The following is a 21,955-nucleotide window of genomic DNA, read 5'->3' on the forward strand; positions in this document are numbered from 1 at the left end:
GGTTTGAAACGTTTTATTATTTCTACAGGTAAACATCACACTGACTGTCTTAAAAGGAGATTACAACATAGCCTACATCACAACACACAGTCCAATGGTGAGATAAATATTGAGTTCCAAATTACCTCAAGTTTAAGAAAATAATCCCATTGTCTTTTAAGTTAACACTTTGGCGTTTTTCTCTATTGTGCTTTTTCCAGTGATAGCAAGAGGGAGGCTGCACACTCACTGCACTCCTCGTGCGCACACTTTTCAATGCGCATGCACGGAAACAGACAAGCTGCAATGTGGGTTTTGTAGTTTTTACCATGTGTTATGAGACGTTGACAGCTGTAAGCGCAAACCTTATTCAAGATTCAAGATTGAAACAAGTTTATAAATCCCAGAGGAAATTGCACCATGACAACAGTAAAGATCCATATGAACAAAGACATATAAGATAAATAAAATGTGCTTTACAATCTTGGTGTTGGAGTGAATTGAAGGACTGAACAATGGGTGTAAGGATAAATGTGTGGACCTCCAGGACCCCCCCCCCCCCCCCCCCCCCCCCCCCCCCCCCCTTCTGGACTTAAATGTGTTGTATGGTGCTTGAGTTGCAGCCATCTTTTATCGCTTTTATTATAATGCAGCTGTTCCTATTAAAGTGGCTTCCACTAAATGACGCGTACGGACCCGGGGGTGTGGTCGTCATCTCAGACACTCCTGCAGGAAAAAAAAAAAAACTGCTGACGCTCCTCACTGCGCTTCTTCTCCGAGGAGGCTGCACAACAGAAAGGGGGTGTGCAACACAACATCTTCTTTTCTTTACTTTGACTTGTCCACGACACGGTTTTACATCCTGCAGGTTCCTCTTCGTACTGTTTTACACTTGATGAGCAGACGCACACAACTCGAGACAGTAATGACGAAAGTGACAACTCGAGTATGTTTGTGTGCGCATTTGTTTTGTATCCGCATGGACATGGATCCGCAGTGAGTTTTTAGGGTTTCTTTTTTATTATATGTGGGTGTTGTTTACACTATTATCGTTTAATAACTCTTGTTATTTTTATCTTGGTATCAGCATTGACATTGCAATTGCAATATTACCTTCGAACTGTTATTTGGGATTGACATCAAGTGACAAATAGCTTCTGAATTACCTATATGAAGAGAGACCTGCTGTCACTGGCCAGTCCCTCCGTATTGTGCAACTTTTTTTCTTGCGGAACCCAGAATTGGAGACCTCACTTTGCCATCTACTTAACACGAGCTCTCAGCCGGAGACGTAATGCATCAGGAGCGTCTGCTCAAAGTTTTGGTCATCGGTGATCTGGGAGTCGGGAAAACGTCCATCATAAAGCGTTACATAAACCAGGTGTTCTCTCAACACTACCGGGCCACCATCGGCGTGGACTTTGCCCTCAAAGTGCTCAACTGGGATCACAAGACTGTGGTGCGCCTGCAGCTGTGGGACATCGCTGGTGCGTAAAAGTGTAGCTGTGTGGCGGGAAATGAGCTATGAACGAGCTGTTATACCTGCATGCTGTGGTTATTTAAGCCACGGGCTTATTTGGATAGTCAAACACCTCTGCGCTTGTTCTTTTGCCAATAATGTCACTTCAAAGACTCGCTGCCTTTTTTAAGTAAGAAAATCATGTGAAAAACTTCTTAATATGATCACCTAATCACCTAATATGATCATAACACAAAGTGACATTTATATGAGATCGTGTTTTGTTCATTATCAAACATTCTATTTAATGAAAAGTAAGTAAGTCAATAATTATTGAAATGATACCTGGTTGCCTTCCTTTTGGCACTATAGAATCACCTTTGCACTGCTGTTCAAGGAACCAGCTTATATTTTAGGAAATTCATATATGTTTTTCTATAATTTCCTATTTGCAAAGTGGGTTTATGAGCACACTTTCTAAATAGCTCATGAGCTATTTACATATTTACATATATTTACATATTTTTTTTTAATTTACTATATTTCTGTTTATCAAATGACATATAAGTTACAACAGTAGTGACCTAGCACACAAAGCATAAGCTCAGATGCAGAAAATATATGACACTGCGGACTTTAATAATTACAGACTTTGAAAAGCCACCACAAAAAAACTTAAAAACTTGAGCTCACCTGATCTCCCATACTGTACATCCATTCACCTGCCACATTAAGTGTTATTAAAAAGTTTTAATATTTAGTTTAGAATATGTGTCTTCCTTCTCACACACTTTAACACACATTTTTGTCTCATCTTACTAAGCGTATGGCTGTTGAGCAATGTGAGAGCTGATAAGAGGCATCTTTTACATAACGATGTCTGGCTGAGGCTGTTAGCCACATAAAATTCAGAGCATTTACCTGTGATGACTTCCTACAGGGACATGCTGCAATTATTGCCTGCAGGTTTTTAAACTTGGTCAATGGTGTTTTTCTCACACAAGCAGAGTTGGATAAATTGGCCTCCACAGTGTGTGGAAGTCATGATTAGATCATTGATTGTCTGAGTGAATTGGTGCTTTTCTGGGCACAGTGCAAAGTTTTTCATTAGTTGATCCTAAACATCAGAAAGGGGTTTGTCATCTCAAAACTTCAAACCATAACATTTGCAAGGTTTTATTAGCTACAGGTGTCAGGTTGGTAAAGTCAATTTTATGGCAGTTTTTTTTTCCGCAGAGAGCTTTACAAATACTATGTGTTTATTATTGAGGTCAAAGTGGATAGTGGAGTCATACTAGAGGGCATTACGAAAAGAGGTGGTTTTGGACACCCTATTTAAAATGAAGGAAAGGGCCAAAACATTACAACCACCTCTTCTTATAATGCAGTTCAGTATGGATGACTTTGAACTTTGAGTTTAAAGTCATCCATATTGAACTTTCAACACAAACCACAATAAAAACTGAGACATTATAACACTTTAAAAGTAGATTTCATGGCAGAGCTGCTGGTATTAGATTAAATTGGATTAAATTGCACACATCATCATAATGTTACGCCTGATCTGTGTATTTGCATCTCTACTGTTTTTGAAATTATATCTGAGATTTTATTCAGCTAAATATCATACTGGAAATCTCACTGGAAGTCTAGCCTGGTAATTGCTTTGTAGTTAATATCATCGACTTCAACGTTAACAAAACAGCATTTGAAAAACTGAATGTACCAATTTTTGTTTGTGTTTTTACTGTGTGAAGTTCTGTCATGTTAGTCACGTTTAGTAATTCACTAAAGAAGCCCTTTGAAATATTATACCTAAGGTAGCTTTACATGTTTTATACTGGCACTATTAAGGCTACTAAAAACTATTAAAAGTAAACGAACATTGTAGACAGTTTAACGTTTTGATCAGAAATAAAATAATAGATTGTTTGTGGAACATAAAACACTGCATGAACTGAAACTTGAAACTGTAGACTGAACTAATGGCTATTATGGTGCAAAAACAAAACTTCACTGTTGAGTTTTGGCCTTACACTGTCAGCACTAATCGGATCTTACAAACTGTATATGTGTGTTTGTGTGTGTGTGTGTCTTTGTGTGAGTGAAAGAGAAAGATAATATCCGTTGTCAGGAGACAACTCTCACAGTGTGTGCTCAGTTTGGGTTTTTTTAGATCAGCTGTTGTCGTGCTGCACAGATCATGTGCAGTGTGTTGTGTGTGTTTTTTTTGTGTGTGTCTGCATGTGTGTGTTTGTGTGTGTGTCAGATGCTCACTTGCTGATTCACAGCTATATTAGGATCATGTGGAATAGGTTAGCTTGCAGCATAGAGACTTTTTATATATTCAGTTACACGCTCACTCGGGCCTGCACACAAACTCACTTGCATAAGAAGGTGTACACTTGAGGTTTGCATGTACAGTACACACCCACAAATGTGATCTTATCCTGTAGTAGGGAGATCCAAGAATTTAAAACAAGAAATCTTACTATTTATTTATATCTTACTTATTTATTAGAGAAAATGTTGAAATGAATAATCCGCCATTAAAGCCACGTCATTAAATCATTGTCTGCAGACTGAATCCCTCAGCTTCACAGGCAAACACTGCTGCAAATGCCTTTACAGTGGGACTTGTTTTACACAAAATCAATTCACTTTGAGGTCATGCCAGAATAAAATCTCCCCTTAAAATTAGTCTAACTTGCCTCTATGTTAGCTCGGTTTGTAATCACTAATGAATGTCTAATGAAGTTTTATGAAGTCTCAATATGCAGCAACATGTGACATTCTGTCAATAGTCTCTGAAACTCACTTGCCTCCTTGTTCTCATAAAACTTAATTTGTGGTTAACTCAACTTTCTCTTGAAAGTGTAAGTACTAAGATGTTTTTTCAAGTAAATAATCTGCTGTATTTCCCCTGACAAGGACAAGAACGCTATGGCAACATGACCCGTGTGTACTACAGAGAGGCTGTGGGGGCGCTCGTCGTCTTCGACATGACAAGACTTTCCACATTTCAGGCCATCCTCAAGTGGAAAGGAGATTTAGACTCAAAGGTAAACTTGCTGGCGTGAGTGAGCAGATGGTGGATGGACTGGTGAAGTAAAGAGGATATGATGAACAGAGAGGAGTGAGGCAGAAAAGAAAACAACCTAATTGACCCCAACCCAGTGATTTTATGTTACATTGTCCTCCCCAAAGCTAACCAAGTTGTTTTTGTGTCTAAACCTGCAGCTACACATTTAACTTTGTAACCACGCTAACACATGTCCAGCACAGGCTAAGTATCTGCTGAATATGGTTATAACATTTAATATGGAGACTAGCATGAGAACTATGAGAGGTGATTTTTTTTATGTCACAGTTTTCCATTCACTTGTTTAATCTACTTCTGCTTCAGTCATGACTTGCCACATTACCCTGTAAAGCCTCAACAGGCAGGGTGTGAATGTGTTTTACTGCACATTGTAGCAATGCAATGTTTCCTCTTACAGTATTTTTAATTGTGATAACTACAAATTTTATGAAATCTGTCGTACAGAATATATTTTTAAAAATATTCTTAATATGTAGAAGAATATATGAAGAATATATGCAGTTATATATTGCAGTTATGTGAGTAGCCTGCAACCCTAAAACAGTAACAGAGGTGAACTATTTAAAAGCACAAGCTCTTTAAAAAAGCGAAACCATTAAAGCTGTCAGACAAGTTTGACGCCACCTGGCACGAAATACAGACTACAAAAAACTACAGCGAAGCTTTTACTAAATACAGTACTGTATATAAAACAAAACTTTGAATCATTGGTCGAAGATAACCTTGGTACAAGTAACATGTACGAGCGCTGTTTACATAACTAGATGCATGTGAAGGTTGATAATCATGTAATTCACAGTACCACTGGCCAAACAAATTATTTAATCAAGTAGCTGGGTGCCAAGTGATTAACTCGATCGTAGACAGCAACAGGATATTAATAAGGATGGATAGTGTGTAGTATTTCTAACATTAAAAAACTGTTTATATGAATATACTACTGGGAATGTTACAAATATGTACACGGCTTGTTCTTGTTAATTGGTTCATTTGTCTGTGGGGACCACAACCCAACCACTTCCTTTTCTGCCTCCTTCCAGAGAACACTGATAATCAGATAACTAACACAATTTATTTATACACAGCAGCAGAATTTAAAATTCTGTTCAACGCAGCACTCTGTGCTGTAGTGTTGCAACATGCACACACTCTCAGCAGCCAACAGTCGCACATTAATGACCTGCATAACGCCAGTAATGCTTGTTCTTGATTCTAGATAAATGTAATATTCATTATATGTCCTGATATGCATTGTTTCTATTTCTATCAGGTCGCTCTGAGCAATGGGAGGCCTGTTCCAGCTGTTCTGCTAGCCAATAAGTGTGATCAGCGGTGTCATGGTTTGTGCCCCAAACTGCCCAAATTAGAGAAATTCTCCAAAGATTATGGATTTGTTGGCTGGTATGAAACCTCTGCCAAAGTAAGACTTTATTTTTGTTTCTGTGTGTCTTCAAAATCACTCACTTATATGGGTTGAAAATATTGCTTTAAACAATGAACTTTTTTCTGCTGCCCCTTTCATCGTGTTTGCTCTCATTTCCTTCTGAAGCACTGCATATTTTCTCAGCCTGCAGTCTCACAAGTTCTGTTAGTTTGTTGTTCTTTTTTCTTCTTCATTACGCCTTCACACTTCTCTGCCTCTGTCACTGTGGTTCAACAGTGTTTACGTTAATGTAAAAATGAATAAATGTAAAAAGCTAACTTAAAAACACTGAACAGCGTGCCTTCTGATAGACTGAGAAAACAAATTTAGGCCATTTAGCTATCCAGTCATTTGCTTGTTATTAAATAGCTCCCTCTTGTTGCCATTTGTAAGTACCAATGTGCAAAATTGCTAAAACCAAGCAACCAAAATCATACTTGAAATGGCATTTTAATTTGTAACTGAGAGGTAAGTTAAATTTTGTATTTGCAAGCAGGGACATGGCCAGAGGGGGGATGGGGTGGCACAGTCTACTCCCCACATCTGATTGATCACCCCTGGTAGCACCAGACTCTGGGTCTGGTACTTGGCTTGAAAGTACAAATATATTCCTTACAAAAAATTGAGCGGATTGTTACCTCTGCCAAATTTATTACTTTTTGTTTAGAATTATTTGAAGTTATAATTTCTGAATATGTAAAATAGATATGATGCTACAATGTCTCTTAAGGTATGTTTGCATCTTTAAACTTATTGTTTTGCTTTAATGGCCTACAACTTTGCTCTACTGGTATCCGCAGCAGCAAAGAGACAAAAGCTATTAATAAGCTTGTAAAGAAAGCAGCATACTTAGCTTCTTTTCAAAAAGGCTATAAATACAGTGAATATTAGAACTGGTGGGTCAATGGGTAGAGCATGGGGTTGGGATGCAGAATGCCATGGGTTCGAATCCCACCCCAACAGGTGTGGCCCCGCCAAGCCACCATTGGCCACCTTGCTGCCAGTCCGGGGAGCAAAGGGGAAAAGTTAAATTAGATCTAGCCCACTTATTTCTCTCACATGCAGTTACCATGAATCTCCAAAGTAGAAGATCACAGTTTTGTTTCCTGGTTTCATTGCTTCACCTGTATATTGAACTACACTTCCCCATTTGTCCAAACCTCTTCACTGTTCTAGTGCAGGATTAATTTGAGTCTGAATCCAAGCTTAGGAGATGAGAAAATCTTATGAAAATTGTGATGCAAATTTGTTTTTCAGGGCAAATTAAATGAAACCAAATGTTTTGTGGATTAAAATCAGTATAAAAATGCACATGTTGGTTTGAACTTGGTCTGTATCATTTATGACAACTTTCTCTTCCTCTTGTTTTTCCCCCCACTTTATGTATCGTTGTACATCCCTTCACCTTCATCATCTCTTACAACCCCAATATTGATGCAGGACAACACCAACATCGATGCAGCCATCATGTGTTTGGTGAAAAACATCATGTCCATAGAGGAGGAAAGAGCCTTGGGTGATGCTAAGTCTGAACCAGAGGGCAGTGTTCTCGTTTTGCCTCACTTTGACTACAATGTGAAGCCGAATGGACTTAGTGGATGTTCAGGATGCACCAGTCTTAAACCCAGAGACTGATGAATAAATGGATCTGAACTATGACACTGAAAGGAGACACAGAGAGCATAATAGAAATTATTTTTATTGAATAATTAATAGGTTTTTATCTGAAAAGATATAGACATTTGGAGGACTTTGTAGCACTGTAACATCTAGATCTAATCCTTGGTATTTCTAATGGTAATTACTTTTTCAGTAGGCATGGCAAAGGGCTACGTCTCCGCAGCTACTTTAGTAAGACTTGATGTATTAATATTTTATATAAAAGAAGTTTGTTTTGGGTCTAGAATGTAAAGGAGCAATATTTATTGTCCATGCAATGGTCTGATGAGTTTTACACCTACAAATTTTTGCCCAGTGTGACTGCAGGCCTGACAAACACTGATGTTAAGGTGTTAATTATTTGCACTGTCAAACATAAAGCAGTTGTGCTTTTAAAAAAGTATACTGTATCTATCTCTCAATGTTTTGCCCCTTATTCAGGCTCACTGACTACTTCTTCTGTGCTTGTCAAGTTATTTTGTTGACATCCATTATATGTATCATTGAAAAATGCTAAATTATCACTTGTATATTTAAAGAAAGAGATGTTTTTGACGTTTTTGACCACTATTGGCTCTATGGACCGGTATTTTTATGCGTAGTTCCACATTTTGTTCATATCTCTGTCACTAACAGAACACATTCCTGCTATGTTCAAAAGGTGAGAACTAAACCCTCTTTAACATGTGAACTCCAGAGAAATCAGCGTGCTCTGTCCACAGGCTCATGCACGTAAGCCAGAATTTGCACAAGGGGGCTCACATGATAAAGTTCAGGTAATCTTTGGAGCATCTTACAGAGCATCTTGTGTTTTCACGTACATCACCTCCAGGTAAAGTCAGGAGAAGATCAAGATTCCAGAGCATGTGTGAAAGAGACTTAAACTAGGTCATTTATGCAAGAAATATACCAATGTAATAATCAATTTAATTTTCCTTTAATTAACCACAAAATGGTTATTAAAACTTTTCATCGTATTTGTTCAGTTCTTAGCTACAAAACATTAGACTATATCAGATGTTTTAAAACTGTAGAGGACATGCAGGTTACTTTGGTCCGTTTAACACAATCTCTTGCTGCAGCAGTGCTTTAAAATCATTAACAGATGAATCATAATTCAGTCAAATTCCGAACACACAAATGGACCATGAAAAATAGGCCCTTGAGCCCCACACCACAAGAGATAAGAAAATGACTACAAATATCACATCATTAGCAGACATTTTTGGTGATCATGTCTTTTTTTTATATATATATTTTCAACAGTGATCTTGTGTGTCTCTGGTCATTTTCATCTCAGTCTCTTCGTTATTTTGCGTCATTTTGCATCTTCTAAATAAGTTCCTTGATTTCTAAACACGAAATATTAACTCTCACTTCATACACAGGCTCTGGCCAAAGGTATCCATGACCCTTGACCTCTTGGGCCCCTTGGCCTGTGCTCAGTAGGTCTGTCTAGTAATCCATCGATTACAGTATATTTAGATTCTGTGTGACTGACAATATCACCACCTCTGCAAATAAACATTCATTTGCCTGAAATCATCCATGTTTCAGTACATTTTTCATTTTTTCCTCCGCATTGTCTCTGTTCTCTGAATTTGCCAGCTATCAAATCTGTATTAATCTTTTAGTTTAAAGCTTGAAAACCTAATTATATAAATGGGAGATTGTGAACGTCTGTGTGTGTCTGTGTTCAGCTCAGTCTTCTCTACATGGCATTTTACCTGATGGAAAATGCTCTATTATTTTGTGCCCACCCACATAGATGTCTCAATTCACTGCACCTGGGTACTTTTATCACTCACCTCCTCTGGCAGAAAGCTTTTTCTTTTCCATAACCCTGCTTTATTCACAGTCTAACCTCGGCCTAAAAAGGTTTAGATTGCTCCAATTGTGGTAATGTTTATGCGAGAAAGGATCACTTGTGAAAATGACCGGCTTCAAGAAGAAAACACAAATGCTGAAAACCTCCACATGTCCCTACAAGATCTCTCACAGTGCTAGTCGACACTTCCCAAAACATAACAATGTTTGGGAAGTGAAATCTGGTATTCCTGATTACGTTGACACTTACTTTACAATAAACTGCAGGCATCAGGTGAAGCTTCTGAATTCCTTCAGAGGAATACACATAGACAATGATTTTACTTCTTCTTCAAACAACATCTTAAATCAAACCCCAGCATTTATTTGGGCTTGTGTCTTCATCACGGTCAAATCTCTAAAATAAGTTTGTATGTGATAAACATCGTTCCATAATCCTCATCTTATCTCATTATGGCGCCATCTCGGTTACTTTTAAAAAATAAATAAATAAATAAATAAATAAATAAATAATAATAATAATCATAATAATAATAATATAGCAAAAAAACACTTATTGCGTATTGTAAAAACCAAAATGTTTCTATTCAAGATTTCTATTTTACAACAGAGTTTTCTATGTCTGTCCAAATTATCTTTTGAATAATTTATTTCATGCATGTTTAAAACAAATTTCAGTTGTTTTAAATTAAAACAAAGGCTTTAAATCCAGACTATTCTTTCTGTGTGTACTTAATAAACTGCCAACTGAGTGCTAATTTTCATATTAGCGGGAAAGAGCCTTGGGTTAATATTATTCTGAAAGTTATTTTGCAGTACACTGCCCTGTCTTAGTGTTTTGAGCCACTAGATGGAGCGCTTAGCTCCCGTCTTCATTCAAACGTATAAAGTACTAAAACTGGCATCTGGCATTAACTGATGTTTTCTGTTTTGAACCAGTCTCTGTGTTGCATGTATTTATTTTCACTGTTGCATCTTGCTCCCTCCATCCCTCCCTCCCTCTGCCTCTGCTCCTCTCTCACTGTTGCAGATGTAGGAGAGAAACCTCTGTCTCTCCTCTTTCAACACTAGATTCTATTTCGGAAATCAACTCCTTCCATTTCTGTCCACTCGTTTCTCTGCTGTTTTTCCTTTTTTTTTTTTTTTTTTTTTTTTTGTGGTACTCCTGTTTCTCATTACCACCCGGCAGCACAGTGATGTGTAGCCAAATCAGGTGCAAGAATAAAGAAAACGAGGATGGATACTGAGTGAAAAGGGGGGGAATAAAGAGGTCTCCTCACAGCTTTCTGCTTCAGTAATAGAGGTCAGTGGGAATTTCTTCTGACATGATTGTTGACTGCACTGATGCTGACTGCAAAACCTCTCAGTTAAACCGATTTGTTTTTCTTCAGTCCACTTGAGACGAACTGGATTATTGGTGTTTTGACCGACAGCAGAAAAAGGAGATCTCTCATATTTTGTTCTGTAAGTATGGATAAAAGAAGGAAGTCTTGAATTCTTTATAAGCATATTCATTGTTTCCATTGACTTCTCATAGATGAATCTTGTTCTATCTACTTTACATTTCACATGGCTGAGTCATAATTACATGTTGTTTGATCTGTTGTTTGATATGGGTGCAAGAAAGTTGTGTGCTTTTCAGGTTTTATTTTTAACATCAAATCTGACTGTATTAATAAATTGACTTTAGTTGCAGCGTAAATTAATCAATTTGAGAGTTAAAAAAAAAAATCCAGACCTATGTTTCAAATTGTATTTGCAATTTCCAATTATTGTTGACCAAATATTCAGCATTTAAAAAACAAAAGTATCCCAGTTAATGTTTTTTTCATGCATTTCCTTTTATTACTGAATTATCTGAAATGAACCTCTTCCTCATATATTAAGCACTATTTGTGTCTTTGTTTTGCAATTCATCATAAAATTATAGTATTAATGTTTATAGTATGTGTGAAAGACAAAAACAGTTAAACATGGTCTATGCATAATTTAATTTCACCGTTCAAACTATTAGGTCATTTGCTTTCAACTTTCATATTATTGACTCATTAAACCAAAGTAATCAAGCTGAGTTGAAATAAAGAGGTGGAATTTTTTTCTAGGTCACTTGTGTGAATATGTTTCCTGTATTCACAGTGGAACCACCATGAGGATGACTGCTGCTGTTACGATGCTCGTCAGTCTGCTGCTGATTCTTCATTTTAGCAGAGGTGAGTGCTTTTAACAGACTGCCCACCAGGAAATCCAACTGATTACCAACTTTTTTCAACAATGATTATAACCACATAATTCTCAACATTTAAACAAGGTTTTTATCTCTGTGTGTAACCCGTATCCCACAAGTGAAGTGCTAATAAAACTTTAAATGTATTGTTATCCATAGCGACACACTGTAGCCAGTGCAGTGTCGAATGAATGAATTTGAATTTGTGAATTTGATTTTTATTACAAACGTATTGATATGGCCATTTTCCAATTAAACATCCAGTGGACAGCTGGGAGTGAATGTTTTTTTTTTCCAAATATGAGTCCATTAGGCAGATAGGTAAGTGAAATTTTTGATTAGCTGTTTCAAATCAAAGTCTAAACTTCATACAATGTTCACCATGAATGACTGCATCAAATTTCATGGTACACTTTTCGGGGTATGATGTAGCCTTCACACTGGGTACTGATTTGTAACCTTGTGGTAATACCTGTACTCATTACTTAGCACATTGCCACTTGAGTGTATATGTGGCATTACTTTTCATTTGAAATAGTAAATGATAGTTTTACTTATAAAACAGAATAAAACAGAAAAACAATTGTATCTTTACATATACACATATAGTGCTACACATATGTACTTTTTACTGCTTGGGATAATATTTGTACACAGATTCACCTTGAGGTCCAATAATTAGCCCTAGGAGTTACTGAGTGTAATCCATTTAATAGTTGTTGGGAATTTACTAGTGAACAAACTGATCCACTATTCAATTCAGGATTTCTGTCATTTCTTCAACAAAAATGCCAACATTGGCATTGGTTTCAACTTCTCAAGTATCAGAATTGGCCTTTATGTTAATTATTGTAAACTAAAGCAAAACTTTTTCTTAGCTTTTACTGGTGATTGATGCACCTTACTCACTATGGGCTTTGGAAAATTATAATGGGCATCTTTCAATGTTTTTTGACATTCAATACACAAAACCTTTCAGTGAATTATTGAGAACATACGAGAACATACGCCCACAGTTAAGTGTGTTTTTTGTCCTTGTCTTTTTATAGCCCAGAAACACAGCGATGACTCCATCCCCACATCCCTTATCATGCTGTTCAGCATGAACCCTCAGTCCCTCTTTAGCCTCCTGCTGTTGATGCTTTCTGTTGTCTTGTCTGGCAGCATCTACCTGTGGGTCCTCAGGTATGTCTGCATCGGTTGCTGTCAGCCATTTACAGTCGGCACCGAATCAGAAGCTCTGGTTGGGATGGTGTGAAGACATTAAGCTCCTGTCTTAACGAGTGAGAAAATCATTTGCTGACACTCTGTAACATGCAAGTCACACACAACAGTCCCTTTTCTTCACAGGTGAAAATGACATTGCCACACCTGTGAAGTGGCTCTAATCTCTAGAAAGCTAAAAGGCCTCATCAACCCAGTTGAAGATGAGGCTGAAAAATAAAATGTGGAAAAAAACTAAGTGAATAAAAGTGTTTTTAGTAGGATTAAGAACAGTGATGTCACCTGTCTGTGTGAGAGCCAGAAAACTGACAGAATCTTCAAATGTCTTTAGTGAGAGATAAAAATATTAGAAATTAGTAAACAAAAATCAACCCAAAGACAAAAAGAACATACTTGAGGTGGAATGTTGTAGTAATTAGTAAATAGCTTTAATAATCTGAGTGGATGAAATAGTAATATACAGCCTGAGAAGGATCACTTTTATGCTGTTATAGCTGTTAAAGAAACATGAACAAATGCTACGTACAGAATGAATGCGAATATGAAACTATTGCTATAACTATATTATATTTTTACCTTGTCTGCTTACAGCTTTTTTTCAGCTTTTCACCTGGGGCCTTGAATTACACGTAGTCTTTGCACCTAGTTTTTGTTGTTGTTGGTTTAAATGTTAATGATTTTAATGATGCTGCAGTGATGTTAATGTGACCTAATTGCTCAGTTTGTGGTGATACAATTGAGGTGAGTTACTTGCTTGTACCTTGCAGGGCTGAACTTATTCAGATTTTTATAAACCATGAAAGTTTCAGTAGAAAGGAAAAAAAATGTATATGACCCCAGAGGGTTATTTACTGTTGAAGAGGGGACCTTCACCTAATGTGATGAATGTAATAACCAAACAATACCGACACGCTGGAATTAATTCATTCAATAAGGACAAGTTGGTACGAAGACACAGATGCCTGCTTGCCAAAATCACAAGAGCCTTTCCTCCCTGACTAACCAAAATAGCCGCAGCAACCTTTAATTTCACTGCTGCACTGTCATTTATGCACTCAGATCACCAATTTGTTCAGGCAAATTAGGCAATTATGGATGTTCAGAAATGAATCTGTGCACAAAATAAAAGGTTTTGCACGCGATGCCATTAAGGTTCCATATACATAGCATCAAATATCAAATTTTAAGCTGTTTCACTGCACATGTAGAAAAGTTAATACAAAACAATATGAGATTGGAGCGTTTATATAAAAAATACTTATTTTCTTTAGTTCATTTTACACAAACACACACACACAACTACAGTGACTTATATATGCTTCTCTGTTCTTCCTGAGTTCACTAAACTGTCTGACTCTGCCTTTGAATAAATAAGAAACAACATTTAGATGAAAGATGAGTAACCTCACGGCCTGCCTGAATAATGAACCAAACGTCTCTGCAAAATGGAGCATATCTAGTTTGCATCTTAACGGAACCAATTACATTTTATCAGTCTCATAATTCAACAGCTTCATATCTGCTAAAAAAATGATAGATGAATAAGTTATCTGAGAGAATCCTAAGCAGGAAGGAGGCTTTGCAGCAGAGGCAGCAGCATTTAATATTTTAGCCTGCCATCATGCATGCGTAAACACATTCACACCATCACACACTTGATATTTATGCACATGGACACAGTGAGTGACAAATACATCTGAACACTGAGGAACAGAACATTAAGCAGTGAGTCAACCTTTTGATACTCTATTCATGCTTTTATTGATTTATAGTTTTTAACATTTATAGCTGAGAATTATCTGAAATCTAATGTTCAGCATGACACATGACATAACAGGAAAGGAAATAAAAAACCCTAGGTTTAAGATCAATCAGACAATCATAGAATTTTTGTTTCTATTAAGTGATAAAACTTGGTGGTAAATAATGCTCATGCTGACCTTTTTTGTTGCTATCTTTGGTACGTAACTGGAAAGATCTTTGCGAACATTTCAACTGTTCAAAAGAAATCCACCGAGATAATACCTGTGGCCTCCCAGCTCTCTGCTCAAACATGTCACAATTGAGGAGAACAGGGTGTATTGACTTAGGTCAGATATTGTGTCATGGCCCCAAAATCTGGGTTTACTACCTGTCAGCGCTACATCACTTCATTATGTGAATCTAATTCTGCCCTTAACTACCCGGCAAGCAAAAAAGTTTGGCTCACATCCTAACACTGTTGGTACCCGTTGGTTTTGGGTCTTGATGATATAATGAAAGCAAGAATAGAGGTAGAAGGAGATGAATGGTGGCACACTGATAAGATTTCAGATTTTTAGATGTACAGGTTATAGTGTGAACCAATGCTGTGTTGTCCGTCATACTACTCACCTACAGGCCGCTGCCAGAGATGTATAGAAGCACTTATATCAACCATGTTTTGAAATTTATTATCAGGATTTTGAATGATAATGAGTGTTTACGAATGTGCTTTTGTATCTTGGTATAATTACTTTTTTCTAAGCATGAAAAAATACCAAAAACAACACATGCCCAGTACAAATACTTAGGCTCTTTCTTTTATTCAAACCTGATACTGTCTGTAAAAAGGTCCAGCTGTGTTCGTTCTTTCTTTGGCAGATTGATTCTGATGTGCAATGCTCTGATTATGTTTTTATTCATTTTATTTAATCTGCTTTTACCGAATGTATTTTGGTCTGCCTAATGTAGTAAAGTGCAGTAAGCAGGGTTTAAAGGATTCTTAACCCATAGTATAGGAGGTGTGACCTCCTTCTTTCAGGCTGCTGCTTAAAGGGGCTGAAAATAAAGACACAGCACTTTAAACTAAATCTCTTAATGTAACACAGACTGTCACAGTTGCACTTTATCTTACTGCACTTAATTTAGCTCTCTACATATGCTCAATCTTATTTTTCACCTTTTTGTGAAAAGAATCATAGTAGTGTTTCTATTTTTAGATTATTTCGCTGATTAACAAATTTTAGTTTTTTTAATGGAAAATTGTGTTATACATTAGTGTATGTATAGGTGATTGCTTTTATTTATGTTATTGTTGCTATTTTTGCGATAATAACAAAGTTGAGTTAAACTGATGATTTTTACTCCCAGCAGGTTAATTTGTCTGGAATGTGATTTATGCTCTGTAGAAAAAGAAAAACACAATAAATGGGACTCTGTTTGTGTGGAGTGATGATTTAATGTCATTATGTGTGACCATGGTGATAGACATCATCATACACATTTATGTCCATGCTACTTGAAAAATTAATATTTGTTAATTAATGGCAATGGCTGAAAAAATATGTGCACAGACCTAGGAAAATAAGTGCACAATCAGCATTAGTCTTAAGAGGTTAACATTTGTGCCAGGTCATAATGACACCAACAGTTTTAAAATACGGTATTATTTGCACCATGAGTCATTATAAACTAAAAAAGGGATTATGACGTTAGGTTCACTAGACTTACTTTTTCTGCACAAAACAAGGAAGAAAAAGAAAATTTTACAGAAACTACAAGGAGGAAATGGAGACTGTGGAGTTATAATAATAATGAAAGGATTGCAGAGTAGGTCTGCTAAGTGCATATCCAGGAGGCCTCGGGATCAGCTCAGCCAAACCCTGTGTTTTATGTTTTTAAGCCTTTAATTTCCAAAGGCTTGGTTGAAAGTGTGAACCTCATCTATTTTTTTCTGATGTCATATTTACTTGTATTGTTATTTCAGTGCCATTAAAGGAAAATGCAGCATTTTTATACATCTGTACATTTGTTGTCTTCCAACCATGATTATAATGACATATACTGCTTTTGCCTAATCATGAAACTAAAAGGCTGAGTTGTACTACTGTCTGCTAATGCACATTTGTTGGTAACTGTAGCGTTAAGGCTAAGACACCCGTGATCATCATATAGTTCACTTTGCCTCGTGCTGAAACACTCCTTCGATTGTAACAATAGTAATCACCTTGAAAACTCCCCTTCCTGACATACAATTACTTATTTACACATTATGGCTGAACTGTGAGTGTCTGGTTCTTCTAGTCTCTGTCTTTGTTTTCAGCTGACCCCATTTTGGTCGGTTTACTGATAATGGGTTTATTCCTATCTCCCTGAGCATATTGGCCTTGTGAAAAGCAGCACACACCTCATCCTATGATTGGCAGGTGCTGATAGGACTCGAATACCAGCCAAGAGCCTGTTGCCAGGGGCTACGGGGGCTCCCCACATCCACACATGCAGTTGCCATGGAAATAGGGAGTTCAACTTTTCTGCCTGCAGATGGCAACACTGCACTCCAAGTCAGGAGGGAGAGATGAAAGGTGAAATAGGGTATAAAGACAGCACACCAAATGAGTGATTGACATTGATGCTTCATAAAGAGCAGAGTGTATGTTTGTTTTAATGGTTTGCAGGCTCATCCTGAGTTTACCTGAACGTTCTCTGGGTGCCGCAGATCCTACCAAATGTATGCAAGTCAGGTGCTGTAGGGCATAAGAGTGACTGTCTGCTAATCTTTGTGCTGCTGTACATCAATGCTTAATGCACATTGCTCATTTTTACTTGATTTGATAAAGTTTATCTTTTTTTTATACATCTCAGCGGAGTTCAGAAGAAAATGCACACACTAAAAAGCGTTAATGTTTTTCCCACAGTGTATGTTGGCACAACTTCAGCTGTGACACATACCATAAAAGAGGAAATGAACCCTCTTTGTTGGTCTGTGCAGCCCTAACCACTTCCATCCACTGTGCATTTCTTACTTGCTTTTTTCTGCAACGTGCACGGTTTTCACCACATGCTTCGTTAGGTTTGGCACAAATTATCGAAAAAGAAACCAGCTGAGCATAGTTACGCTGGCAGTTGCTTATAGGTATATTACATGCAAACTCAAACTTTCAGCTTCCAAGTTCAGATAAGTTCTGGCTAGTTGTGTAGATAAATGTGTGTTTCTCATCACCCACTTTTGACAGTTCAGCACATCGATCACCAACATCTTGGAGAGTCTTTTTTTTGACTGTTTGGAATAAGAACAGAGGAGAAGAGAGGTCATTAGAGGTCGAAAGCAGCTGTGGGTTCCAGGAATTCACCTGCTGCTGCTGGGGTCAGTTGCAGTATTTCTCACCTAGGCAGGAAATACTGCAAACTGCAGCTGGTTCTCTGAAAATGAAAATAAACTGTTTGAGTCTAAGACACACACTCTACGGGGAAAATTACCCACAGTCTTCATGCACTACATCTGTGAGTTATAGTATCACTCAACCACTCATTTTTAAAATAGATACTCCAACACACATTTCCCATTCTGATCCCCTCTCAAACTCAGGTGATGCGCACCATGTCTTCAAAACCAGATTTGATATACGTTACTGCATCATGACAGGCTGCTTACATGCATGTGGCTGTAATGAATTCGAGCCACTTATAATGACTGGGAACAGCCGCCCAGCATCTAATTACGTCCTATACTGGTTGTGAAATACAGTCGAATGCCGCCACATAGCCCATTTGATTTATTCAGCTCTCAGATCCGGTGCGATACCCACTGGGCGGTGTGCTGTGCAGCATGAGCGATTCCCACTGATTTTTCAGCACACCATGTTCCATATAGCCTGGAGTCAAACAAGGACACGGCGTTTTAAGAATTATGCAATACGTCCTTAAATTTGGATTAGCGAGGGCCAATGGTTGATTAAGGACAGAATATTGAATTAAGTCTTTCGTTGCTGTGCTGTAGCAGAGAAGCATTTGTGGTGCAAAAATAATGTAAATTTGAGACATCTGCTCCAGAAATTCTACTACAATTATTCTTGTGGTTGTTGTGTTTGGCATCCGTCGTTATTGGTGCACCTATATGCACTGTGGACCTGATTTATCCACCATCCGGATAATATAAACAAAATTATCTTAATCCTAATAATGAATCCCTTACGCTACAATTTGAACCATGATACCTTAAAGGCTACACTCAGTCCTCAGCTCTTGTCCAATAGACTACGGAGAGGTTCAATGCCTGTCGTAAATATCTCGAGCCCGTAAGAAACACGGAGAAGTGATAAAACAACCGATTTTTCTTTTGCTGTTGAGCTGTAAAAACAGCTCCACGAAAAGGGGCTGGCGAAGCATACATCATTTAAAGAATGTTTAATTTATTTAAAAAAATGAATAGTGCCGTATGCCAGTACTGTGTGACCCAGATGTTTACAGATTAATTTATTATTTTATTTATCATTGTTGACCACCTTCATGTAGGTTAACTCGTCCACCACAGGCCATAACACTAGTATTTAGCCGCAGTTATCCTTTGTTTTCAATATTTGTTAATCTTTCGGTTATTTAATTACCACATAGGCTATATTTCTATGACGTTTTTTTCAAAAATTAAGGAAAATTTTCCGTTTTGATGAGCACAATTTGTAATCTAAGCCCTTATTTTGTTCAGCAATTAGGTTCATGATATATGTTATAGACTTTTGCTGATTCTACACTTGATTAAACTAGAACTATTTGTTAACCATATTTAATTAAACTAGAATTTAAAGGTAGGACTTGAGTTTTTACATTGTTGGATTACTGTTTTACTTAGTAAAGACTTTACTTAAGTAAAGAAAGTAACTTATCTCACCAAGTGCTGAAATGAACAGAAAAAATAGTGTACATGAACGCACAGGAAGTCACAAGTTCTAAGTTCCGATGCTATGAAGGAACGGTGAAGGCAGCACAGTAGTGAGATCAGCTGATTTTTTACGCTGCCATTTTGTCCGGCAGAGAAGCAACCAGCCAGTCAGTCCGTAAAGAGAAACCAGCGGCGAGACTTTTCAAGCGACAGCACGGGACGGGACTGTCGAGAAGCAAGCGAGCCGATAATGTCGTTTCGGCAACCAAAGGGCAGCACCAACTGAACCTGAGGACCGAGAGGGGAAACAACCGAGCTAAGGGCGCTGTCATTTTTAACTTCACGGGTTCACCGGCTCGGCTCTTCGGTCACAGACTACAGGCGTTCGCCCGCTCCGTGGCTGGCTGGCAGGTTAGCTAACCCCGCTAGCTACTCAGCTAACACCCACCGTTCGTCACATCTTTTCTCACGTCAAGAAACGGCACCTGTCCTGGCTGGCAGTTTCACACCGTCCTCCTAGAAACTTCAAACAATGTGCTGCTCTATTCTGAGTGACTTTTTACAACCGAGTGGGGGTTCAACACACACTTTGCCGAGCCAACAGTAATAGCTAAAACAGTCCGAGCTAACAAGTTGACGTGGAGGAGGAACTCAAGCTTTTTTTTTTTTGATTGAGATTGTTGTTGATGTTCTCCAAACTGTGATTCCATACGGATTACTTTTTGTTTCCTCCCCGAGGTGGACTTTTCTCTTTGCTGATCCCCAAACAAATCCTCCAGGTTACAAACCAGCCAGTTAGCTATGTTTATTTGTGGCCAGAAAGTAATTTCAAGTGTTTACAAATTCCACAGTGGGACTCTTTCCTGGTTCGAGTGCTGCAGCGGAAACATTAGCTAACACAGACTAGCTCAGATTAGTGTCGTCGTCTTTTGTCTCTTAGATAGATAGTCGGAATAAACTGTTGCCAAACAATTTAAGTGCAAAGGTAAACTACAAAGCCAATCAGTAACGACTTACAACATTGCCGCAGACTGCACAGGTTTTGTACGCACCTGGGCATAAAACACCTCAACACAAGAGTGGGTGTCACATCACAACCCTTTACCTCCACTTGACAGTGAAGTCACGTTGAGTTGTGTCCCGCGGGGAGTTGATCCATTGATCGGATCGTTATTGTGCTATTTTAGCTGATTGAGTGGAGAGGAAAAGCACACAGAGAGTTGAGAAAGAGAGAGCGAGAGCAACAGAAGCAATGTCGGGCCAGTCTATTACGGATCGGATCGCAGCAGCGCAGCACAGCATGACCGGGTCGGCTATCAGCAAGGCTGTGTGCAAAGCCACTACACATGAAGTCAGCGGACCTAAGAAGAAACACCTAGATTGTAAGTATATGCTTTATTCAGCTGTGTTATTGTGTGTTGTCAGGCAGCTGCAGGGCTATAAAAGCAGACATACTGGTCTTCTGGCGCACACACACATTCCTTCACTCTACCTGACGGTTTAGACAGCGTCAGTGAGTCCAACAGGAAGACAGTCAAATGATTAGTCAGGCTGGGGCTGGAGAAAAAGATTGTTCTTGGCTCCGTTCTTAGGTGCGTTACCTGGTAACTTATTATAAAATGACACCTTTGCCATGTGTGCGTAATGCTGGAATAGATTTTCAGCAGTGTATTTCTTCCTTGTTGATCAGTTCCTTGGTGCACAGAAGTGCCACTTATGAGATACCAAAATTGTTGTCATTAAATTGCTCAAACAACAGCTCAATTCAACTAATGCTACAACATTGTTTTTCCAGCATTGATTAGTCTTGCAAATATTTACTTTTGACTGACTAATTGCTCAGAGCTCATGGAGCTGTGTTCAGTTTTTTTTTGTTTTGTTTTTGCCAGTCAACAGCCCAAATGACAAAGATAATATCATTTTCCCTAGGTAATGTAAAAGTGTAAAATCATCAAAATAGAGAGTTTGTGACGTTTTTACTCGTTGGACTAATTAGTTTCAACTCCACTCCGAATGTGTTGGATATGTTCATTATAACAGGGCACAACCCAAAGAACCCATTAAATGATAAACGACATAAATAATTAATCCCTCCCAAAAACTGTTGAGTGAATAACTTGATTGATTAGCTCATTGATCAACTAGCCAAATTGTTTCACCGTTAATTAAATTTCTATTAAAACAGGACCAAGGAAAGCAAAGTTCTCGCCTTGCTGGGGCTATAACCATTAACTGCTTGCTTTTTGTGAATGAATTTGTTAAAGTTCTTGTATTATGGTACAAACCTCTTAAAACAGGTTCCTGTTGTACATACTTCAAGGCAAAAATGATAGTGAGAGACAGAAGAAAGAGAAAGTAGGACTTTCCTCAGACCTGTAGCCCATAAAGGGGACACAGGGCTCACCTTGTTTACAAAGAGACATGAAATGACAGAGCTGTAT

The 21,955-nt window shown here is 38.0% G+C and overlaps 2 protein-coding genes across 16 annotated transcripts in view; both read left to right on the forward strand.

Moving 5' to 3' along the window:
* The first annotated feature begins 720 nt into the window (after positions 1–720).
* zgc:162171 (uncharacterized protein LOC565931 homolog) lies at positions 721–16,603 on the forward strand. Of its 3 annotated transcripts, none has more exons than XM_067525086.1 (5): positions 721–1,466; positions 4,370–4,500; positions 5,812–5,961; positions 7,405–7,509; positions 12,729–16,603. In XM_067525086.1, the coding sequence occupies exons 1-5, from the start codon at positions 1,274–1,276 to the stop codon at positions 12,930–12,932; spliced, it is 783 nt and encodes a 260-aa protein (XP_067381187.1). In that variant the 5' UTR covers positions 721–1,273; the 3' UTR covers positions 12,933–16,603. The 3 variants fall into 3 exon arrangements, with proteins under 3 accessions (XP_067381187.1, XP_067381185.1, XP_067381186.1); XM_067525084.1 differs by lacking the exon at positions 12,729–16,603 and having other exon boundaries at positions 730–975; positions 1,067–1,466; positions 7,405–8,178; XM_067525085.1 differs by lacking the exon at positions 12,729–16,603 and having other exon boundaries at positions 730–975; positions 1,219–1,466; positions 7,405–8,178.
* A 3,030-nt stretch (positions 16,604–19,633) lies between these two features.
* The window catches only part of si:ch211-200p22.4 (phosphatidylinositol-binding clathrin assembly protein), a 75,106-nt gene continuing 72,784 nt past the window's right edge, over positions 19,634–21,955 (forward strand). For 7 of the 13 annotated variants that reach the window (XM_067523482.1, XM_067523495.1, XM_067523484.1 and 4 more), the window contains exon 1: positions 19,635–20,896. In XM_067523482.1, the coding sequence (XP_067379583.1) occupies positions 20,767–20,896 (130 nt within the window). In that variant the 5' untranslated portion in view covers positions 19,635–20,766. Of the gene's footprint in view, positions 20,897–21,955 lie in introns of all 13 variants that reach the window. The other 6 variants (XM_067523485.1, XM_067523486.1, XM_067523489.1 and 3 more) reach the window with 3 other exon arrangements.

The sequence above is a fragment of the Channa argus genome, chromosome 12 (assembly GCF_033026475.1).
Source record: "Channa argus isolate prfri chromosome 12, Channa argus male v1.0, whole genome shotgun sequence".
Classification (NCBI taxonomy): Eukaryota; Metazoa; Chordata; class Actinopteri; order Anabantiformes; family Channidae; genus Channa; species Channa argus.

Excerpts from the sequence above, each read along its gene's own strand:
- zgc:162171 (XM_067525086.1), top strand. The coding sequence starts at position 1,274 with ATGCATCAGGAGCGTCTGCTCAAAGTTTTGGTCATCGGTGATCTGGGA. Across the intron at positions 1,467-4,369 it reads GCAGCTGTGGGACATCGCTG|GACAAGAACGCTATGGCAAC; the intron begins GTGCGTAAAAGT and ends TCCCCTGACAAG. Across the intron at positions 5,962-7,404 it reads GGTATGAAACCTCTGCCAAA|GACAACACCAACATCGATGC; the intron begins GTAAGACTTTAT and ends ATATTGATGCAG.